Genomic DNA, 9,533 nt, shown 5'->3' on the forward strand with positions numbered 1-9,533 from the left:
AAATCAAGGAGAAGAAAGGGCAGGGAGGAAGAGAGATAGAGAGAGAGAGAGAAAGAAAAGGGGTAGCAATGAGGATTGGGTTTGCCTTCTCTTGGCTCTCTCTCTCTGCTTCCTGTCTCTCCCGTCTCTCTGCAGCTCTCTGTCAGTCTGTGATTGTATTAATGGTAGGAGGTCAATGTTTACGGTAAGTTTCAAGGAAACCTTTAATACACTAATGGAAGTGTGTTATCATTGAGTCTGTGTATTCTTCCCCTTCCAAAAACCTTGGCCATATGACTACTTCTTGTAGTGTATGTATAGTGGAGGGTGTACAGTAGGTACACACAAAAAAAATTGGGTTCCTCAAGGGTTCTTTGGGAAGGGTGATGTTCAATGTGGAACCATACTGACCCAAGAACCCTTTGAGCCCTTCATTAGTTCTTTGCAGTACAAAAACATTGTTCTTTCCTCTTTTAGTGATAATTAAAATGTAGGGGTGGTGGCTCATTAGAATATTTTGGGGTGTGGTTTGTGCTCTTTTTGTGCAACCTTGAGTGAGTGTCATTCTAGTTGATCTAATCTGTTGTGTTATGCTATTACATGTTAAATATGACTATGGCCAGTAACGGTGTCTTGTGTCAGACTCATGTATGGCCTTGTGTCAATTGAGAACAATTGACTAAGTCACTAGTTCTCAAGTCTCTCATCAGGGACCCCCAGCTGTTCCAGAGCTAGCACAGCTGATTCAACTTGTTAATATACACGATAATAAAACCTATGGAATATAAAATATGGCTATTAAACCAGAATCAAAAACATTGAGAAAGGTTCTTTATAGAACCATTCACCATAAAGGTTCATAAAGAACCATATAAAGTGTCCTATATAGCCTCAAAAAGGAACCCTTTTTTGGTGCTATATAGATCCTTTTTTTAATGGTTCTTTATAAAACCTCAGGAAAGGGTTCTTTATAGCACCACACAGGTTCCATTTAGAACCTTATGAGTATGGTTCTTTATAGAACTTTCAAAAAAAGGGTTATAGCACCAAAAAGGGTTCTGCTATGGTTACAAGCCAAAGAACCCTTATTTGGCACTATATAGAACCATTTGTTTTTAGTGTGTAATGTTGATATCGTGGTCACAATGATTGCCTTCTAAATTGCTTCTCTGCCCCCTACTCTCCTGCTCTCTCTTTCCCCCTCCTCATTTCTTCCCCTCCTTTCCCTCCTCAGTATCTAACGTATCAGTGGTATCTCCCCCTAGCAGAGGAAAGCCTCTATACTCCCAGTGCGGTGACAGATCGACGTGCAGAAGTGTCCCTCTGTCCGAGACTACCTGAGAATCACTGCACTATTGACTGGGGCCTCCAAAACTCATCAGAGGAGGAGAGGAAAGAACGGATGAGGGAGGCGGAGAGAGCTGGCCTCACTCCAGTGCCCCGTCACCCTGCACTAAACTGGAGAAGTGGCGTCCCTCTCTTTTTCAAACCTCCTCATCCTCTTTTCACTCCCTTTCTTCTTACCCCAGTCGACCCTGAGTCCCAATCACCTTCTCAACCCTTCAACCTGCCCTCACTTCACCATCCCCTATCTCACCTTATAATATGAAGTCCAACACATCGATGGCCTTCACAGACTGTGATGCCAAAGGAAATCATTCAAGAGAAGCTTAGTAATAAGAGACTCAAATAAGTACAGGCAAATGGGACTAGCTTACTCTGATCTTTATCAAACACTGATTGAAATCAAGTTGACGTTTGCACGCATGCACGCACGCACACACACACACACATGGAATGATTATGAAGAGAAAGTGCCAGTGTGCTGAGAAATGCAACCGTTGCCAGGAAGTGTGTACCCGACAACTCGTTACCTTGGTTACTATTGTCTCAGTTTGGCTGTGTGTTCTCGTGAGGGAGACGAGGTTGGCATTTTTTGCAGACACTGCAACAATGTGAAACAAAGGGATGCACACACACACACACACGCACACACACACACACACACACACACACACACATACATACACTAAGTGCCATGTTGCCCAGACAGACTATGTAGGCTGTCTCTCTATGTCATTGTCGTGAATCACAGCACATGTTTTGGCTGAGGACATCCTCTGGTTATATGTCAGGGCGGAGGGTGTGCGTGCACGTGTGTGTGACTCACCCGGCCAGTACGATAAAGAAGTCAAGTCTGTTCCAGGTGTCTCCTAGATAACACTTCTTGCCAAAGATGCCCAGCGCCACCATCTTGATGACCATCTCCACCGCAAAGAACGCAAAGATAAAGTCATCAAAGTCCTAGGGAGAGAAAAAAATATGAATACGTAAAAAAGAGAAATAGACATTCAATGAAAGTCCAGAGAGAGGGGTTACTGTATGGATGAGTGTGTACAGTAAATGTGGGTTGGGGGCAGGGGATGGAGAGAAAAGGGTAAAAGGAGAGAGGGAAAGACATAGTGAGAAAGAGGAAGGATACACTATGATAGATTGTGTTGATCACAGCGGTAGACGCCCACTGCTACATGACTATACACAACATGAACTGATAAATAAATAGTTACTCAAATAAACCTCTTATTGCTTATGCAGATAAAGTGACAATCATTTCCTCTTCAAAGTGCACGGTAAGTAAAGTAGAAGACACACCCCACTGGGCACAGACGTTAGTTCAACGTGTAGTTTTGATTTACATTTGGTTGAGTTGTCAACTAACGTGAATTCAACGTGAAATCAACAAAAAATGGCACCATGTCATTGAATTTAGGTTAAAAGTTGGGGTGAAAAAAATAGGAAATTCCCTTAATTGTATTACTTTTTTCTAATCTAATCAGTTTTCCACATTGATTCAACATCATCACATTTAATTTTTGGGTTGAAATGACGTGGAAACAACGTTGATTCAACCCGTTTTGCCCAGTGTGAAATTGAGAGGAGAGAGTTACTGACTCATCACACACCTGTGCACACACAGACAAAGACACACACACACACACACACACACACACACACACACACACACACACACACACACACACACACACACACACACACACATACAGTCATCTCATCTATTTTAGGGTTTAATAACCCAAATCCTTATTTCTGCATACTAGTGACTTGAGTGTAATCTGAATAAGTTTCAGAGTAAACAGTAGATTACTTCCTGTAAGTGATCGGGGGTTGGCTGGGTCTAGACAGAGTCTGACACTTCCCCGATCTACAGAGAGGGGGAGTCATCAGACTCGATCTGGTTCACCTGAGTTCTGAGCACACCTGTCCGTAATTAGGGTAGGATTTAAGGTGTGCTCAGAAGTTCAGTCGGTGCGTGGTATTGTTCCTTTGTGACTTGCTAAGCGTTTTGTTCCGAGAGAGAGAGAGAGAGAGTTTGTTGTTTTGATTACCCGTGTATCCGACCTGTGCCTTGTTGTTTGACTTCACGAATTGCTTAATCCTCTGCTTGTCTACCCCAGTGATTACCGTCCTCTGATCCTGTGCCTGTGCCCTCGACTACGACTAGCCCGCTCCTTTGGTACCTCTGCCTGTCTATGCCTTGCCCGGTTTTGACCACAGCCCGCCCGACCACGATTAAGCTATACCCTTGTCTGTACTCTAATAAAGCATCGCTATTCTGCGATTGGATCTTACCACTCTGTCCGAGTATTCATTACAGAATACCTCGCCCTTACCATGGATCCAGCGGAATTACAGAGGCGATGGGAGATACAGGAGAAACGGATGGATGAACTCCTACAGCTACTCCACGCTGGTGCGGCTGAAGGCACCACACCGAGCACGGTCAGTCCTCGTCATGCACCTCCGATTTCTCTACCTACAAGGTACGACGGGGAACCTGGCAAATGTCAGGGGTTTCTACTCCAGATGTCCCTGTATCTGTCATATAATCGTACTATGTTTTCCGATGACCGTAGCAGGGTGGATTTCATGATTTCTCTGCTAACGGGAAGAGCACTGGATTGGGCTACTGCGCTTTGGGCAGCTGAGGTCCCCGAGCTGAATGCGGAAGTTCAGTTCAAGAGACTGTTTCAAGAGGTGTTCGACCACCCAGTATCTGGGCGTAGTGTGGGAGACCAACTGTGCGAACTTCAGCAGGGCCGTCGCACAGTAGCCGACTACGCTTTAGAGTTCCGTACTATAGCAGCCGGTAGCGGATGGAGCGAGACTGCTTTGCTCACAGTTTTCCGAAGAGGGCTGCGCAAAGACGTACAGACTGAGTTGGCTTGTCGAGGAGATATCACTGCGCTACATGAGTTTATCAAAATAGCCATCTCTATTGATAATCTTATAGTGCAACACAAGGCATCCACTGTTCGGGAGCTCTCGATCACTGGTCCTATGCAATCGACAGAGCGGAGGAGAGAATCTGAGGAGGAACCTATGCAACTGGGACGGTCACCTCTACAAGGGTCGGTGAGACAACAACGTCGGCAAGACGGACTATGCCTGTATTGTGGTCAGTCGGGTCATTTCGTTCGTCAATGTCCGGTACGACCTAACCGTATCCCAGGGTATCGCCTCGGAACTGCCAAACCGGTGAGTGAGACTCCCGTTCTGAACATTACATCTAAACAAATGTATGTACCTGTTACCTTATCTGTCGGAGAGAAAGTGCGCAGGTTGGAAGGACTTATTGATTCCGGAGCGGCGGCCAGCTTTCTGGATATGGGTCTTGCTGAGGAGTTGGGAGTTCAACTTATCCCAATTCAACCTCCCCTGCGAGTCAACGCGCTAGACGGTGAGCCCATGGGCACTGGGTTCATTACGCACCGTGCCGGGAAATCAAGTTACAAGTGGGCTCCCTGCACCATGAGAACATCATTCTGTTCGTCATCTCCGCTCCACGGGAGCCGCTAGTCCTCGGACACCCCTGGCTCGTTACCCATGATCCGGTCATCTCCTGGAAGTCTGGCGATATCACGGCTTGGAGTGAGGTATGTAGGGCTGAGTGCCTCATTTTACCTTGCAAAACGTCTACTGTGGAGGATGCGAAGGGTGCGGTGTCTACTGTTGTTCCTACAGAGTACCAGGATTACGCGCAGGTGTTCTCCAAGGAGAAGGCTACCGTGTTACCACCGCATCGGGCCTGGGATTGTGCAATTGATCTGCTATCCGGGGCTACACCTCCTCGCGGACGAATCTACCCTTTGTCACAGCCGGAACGGGAATCAATGAGCAAGTATATTGATGAGGCACTTCAGCAAGGGGCCATTCGCCCATCTACGTCTCCCGCGGCATCCAGTTTTTTCTTTGTTAAGAAAAAGGATGGCGGACTGCGTCCTTGTATAGACTATCGAGGTTTGAACGATATCACCATTAAAAATCGTTACCCCCTTCCTTTGATTCCAGCAGCCCTCGAGCAGGTGGGGCAGGCCTCCATCTACAGTAAACTGGACCTCAGGAGTGCGTACAATCTGGTGCGCATTAGAGAGGGGGATGAATGGAAGACCGCCTTCATCACCCATCGAGGACATTATGAATATTGTGTCATGCCCTATGGACTTACTAACACGCCCTCTGTGTTCCAGGCGTTCATGAATGACATTTTTAGGGACTTGATTGATCGCTTCGTCATAGTGTACATTGATGACATCCTAATCTACTCTAACTCTCTGAGAGAACATGTGTCCCATGTACGACAGGTTCTGGACCGACTCCGCCAACACTCTCTGTTCGTGAAGGCCGAGAAGAGTGAATTCCATGTCACAACGATTTCCTTCCTTGGGGCCATACTCACTCCCGACGGGGTAAGACTGGATGAATCCAAGGTACAGGCTGTACGAGACTGGCCTCAACCCCAGACGGTGAAAGAGCTTCAGAGATTCTTGGGGTTTGCCAATTACTATAGACGGTTCGTGCGTAATTTCAGCACAACCGCAGCTCCCCTGTCGGCGATGACCAGCCACAAGGGTCGTGGTCTGAAATGGACGGAGGAGGCAGTGCGGGCTTTTGAGACATTGAAACAACGATTTACCACCGCTCCCATTTTATGTCAGCCGGATCCTACCTTGCCGTTCATCGTGGAGGTGGACGCCTCGGAGGTTGGAGTGGGAGCCGTGCTATCCCAGCGCCAAGGTGAGCCGCCCAAATCACGACCCTGTGCTTTTTTTTCTAAGAAGCTGAATCCGGCCGAGCAGAACTACGACGTGGGAAATCGTGAATTACTGGCGGTGAAGTTAGCCCTGGAGGAGTGGAGACATTGGCTGGAGGGAGCAGCTCATCCGTTCCAAGTGCTCACGGACCACCGCAATCTGGAGTATCTTCACAGTGCTAAACGACTGAACTCCCGACAGGCAAGGTGGTCTTTGTTCTTCAACCGTTTCCAATTCACTGTTTCTTATATTCCCGGGTCCAAGAATTGTAAGGTGGATGCGCTTTCTTGACGGTTCGAGCGCGCTGACAGACCGGTTGAACCAGAACCTATCCTCCCCATGAGTTGCCGTGCTGGTCCTGTGAGGTGGGCTATCGATGACACAATTCAGGAGAGCCTACAAGCGGAACCAGCCCCTCCAGAAACCCCGGTGTCGAAGGTGTTTGTACCAGCTCCGCTTCGACCTCAACTGATGGAATGGTGCCACACGTCGCTAGGATCTGGTCATCCCGGAATCACTCGAACTACATGACTCATCAGTCGAAAATACTGGTGGGATTCCCTCACAGATGACGTCAGAGACTACGTATTATCCTGCCCGGTATGTGCTCAGTCCAAGGCGCCTCGAGCACTACCGGAGGGTAAGCTGATGCCATTGCCAACTCCTCAACGACCCTGGTCGCACATTGCGATGGACTTTGTTACCGACCTACCAGAATCAGAGGGCCATACTGTAATTCTCGTGGTCATCGATCGATTCTCAAAGATGTGTCGGTTAGTACCCATGACCCGTTTACCTAACGCCACTCAGATGGCGGAGACTATGTTTAACCAGGTGTTCCGGCAGTTTGGTGTTCCAGAGGATATTGTTTCCGACCGGGGACCCCAGTTCGTATCCCGGGTTTGGAAGGCCTTCTGCGAACGCTTGGGCATCTCGGTGAGCCTCACCTCCAGGTATCATCCCCAGGCCAATGGGCAGACAGAACGGCTCAACCAGGAAATTGGGAAGTATCTACGGCAACAATGTTCGCGGCAGCCGCAAGAGTGGAGCCGATTCCTTCCTTGGGTAGAGTATGCTCAGAACTCACTCGTTCACACCTCCCTACGTCTAACGCCCTTTCAGTGTGTTCTAGGGTATCAACCACCCCTGTTTCCGTGGGATACCGCACCCGGGATGGTACCGGCGGTGGACGAGTGGTTCCGTCGGAGTGCGCAGGTCTGGGAGACAGCCCATCAACATCTCAGTCAAGCCTCACAGCAGCAAAAGACCTATGCCGACCGACGCCGGAGACCTACTCCCACTTATCAACCCGGGCAACGAGTGTGGCTGTCTTCCGACGGAGCTGCAAGAAGCTCCAACCCAGGTACATTGGTCCCTTCAAAGTACAGAGACGTATTAACCCTGTCACCTACCGTCTGTTACTCCCTCGACACTACAGGATAAACCCTACGTTCCACGTCTCCCTGCTGAAACCTGTTCATTATAGCCCGATGTATCCACCAATCGCTCAACAACCTACTACACCACCTTTGGAGGATGAACAGGACACCACCTATACAGTCCACGAGATACTGGAGTCAAGACGGAGACGAGGGGGCATCGAATATCTCGTGGACTGGGAGGGATATGGACCGGAGGAACGGTCCTGGGTTCCTGCTAAGGACATACTAGACCCCGCTCTCAAGGCCACTTTCCACGCTGAACACCCAGATCATCCCGGACCCCCGACCCAGAGGAAGACCACCCGGTAGAGGTAGAAGGCCGTCAGGAGCCGGCCCTGGGGAGGGGATACTGTAAGGGATCGGGGGTTGGCTGGGTCTAGACAGAGTCTGACACTTCCCCGATCTACAGAGAGGGGGAGTCATCAGACTCGATCTGGTTCACCTGAGTTCTGAGCACACCTGTCCGTAATTAGGGTAGGATTTAAGGTGTGCTCAGAAGTTCAGTCGGTGCGAGGTATTGTTCCTTTGTGACTTGCTAAGCGTTTTGTTCCGAGAGAGAGAGAGTTTGTTGTTTTGATTACCCGTGTATCCGACCTGTGCCTTGTTGTTTGACTTCCCGAATTGCTTAATCCTCTGCTTGTCTACCCCAGTGATTACCGTCCTCTGATCCTGTGCCTGTGCCCTCGACTACGACTAGCCCGCTCCTTTGGTACCTCTGCCTGTCTATGCCTTGCCCGGTTTTGACCACAGCCCGCCCGACCACGATTAAGCTATACCCTTGTCTGTACTCTAATAAAGCATCGCTATTCTGCGATTGGATCTTACCACTCTGTCCGAGTATTCATTACACTTCCCTGGATTAACATCCTTGGTATTTGTTTATCTGATAAAATATGCAGAGCCTTTTGCTGAGTTTAGACTAAGGAGAATCACATTATTAAGTCATGCGAATCCTCCCAATGACGTGAGGTGTGTGTGCGTGTGTGTGTATGCATGTGTGCGTGTGTGAATGTGTGTGTGTGTGTGAGTGTGCGTGTGCTTGTGTGTGTGTGTGTGTGCTTGTGTGTGTGTGGTGTGTGTGTGTGTGTGTGTGTGTGCATGTGAGTCTATATATACACTGTGTGTTAATAAAGTTGACTTTGACTCCCTTACCATGGTTGAATCCACCACAGTCCCTATTTGTTTTTTTATTTTTTCATGATCTGTTGCTAATGCATTTGTTTTTGTTTAAAACATGACAAGGTAGAAATGGGCACAGGGTAATTGAGGAATTGTTCAACAAATTGCTGTCTTTTATCGGCTACAACAGGAGAACATAATGGCAAATGGAAATACACTGACACAATAACGTAGAATAGTCAAGTATTGATGATGTTTTGTAGAGGAAAAAGGCTGGAGAAAGAGGACATTTCTGTCTTTGTAAGAGAGAAATGTAATATGTGATAGAGAGAAAGAAAGGGTACATACCGTGCCTCCTTTCCTCTCCTCCCCCTCTCCTCTCCATCTAAAGAAGTTATTTCCTAAACCCCATCACTCCGGTATAATTACTCATCTATTTTACACTAGGTAAATTCCCTCTGTCAGGCTTGTAGAAGATACCCCTCTGCCCTCAGGGTGACGGGGGTAAACTCTCTCACACACACACACACACACACACACACACACACACACCTGAGAGTTCTATTCAGCTGGAATCCATTTGTTAAACCACTGAGCCCTGAGTCATTCCTATGGACTGAGTGACTGTAAACACACTGGATACACAAACACATATGGCTACACTATAGTGTCTATAGGGCTGGAATGTAAATAGAGATATAGTGTACAGGAGATGAACCCTATAGTGAATAGAGCAGAGAGCAGCTTACAGTCACCTGCAGCAGTATCTGTGAGTACCCTGTTCACATGCAGACACACACACACACACACACACACACACACACACACACAGAGAGAAACACACCCCTACACACACACACACACACACACACACCGCTCA

At 48.0% G+C, this 9,533-nt stretch overlaps 1 protein-coding gene across 1 annotated transcript in view; it reads right to left on the reverse strand.

Moving 5' to 3' along the window:
* The window catches only part of cacna1g (calcium channel, voltage-dependent, T type, alpha 1G subunit), a 158,381-nt gene that overhangs the window by 143,261 nt on the left and 5,587 nt on the right, over positions 1-9,533 (reverse strand). Inside the window, exon 2 of the mRNA XM_041858665.2 lies at positions 2,150-2,283. Within this exon, the coding sequence (XP_041714599.2) occupies positions 2,150-2,283 (134 nt within the window). The remainder of the gene's footprint in view (positions 1-2,149; positions 2,284-9,533) is intronic.

This window comes from Coregonus clupeaformis, chromosome 31 (genome assembly GCF_020615455.1).
Source record: "Coregonus clupeaformis isolate EN_2021a chromosome 31, ASM2061545v1, whole genome shotgun sequence".
NCBI classification, from domain to species: domain Eukaryota; kingdom Metazoa; phylum Chordata; class Actinopteri; order Salmoniformes; family Salmonidae; genus Coregonus; species Coregonus clupeaformis.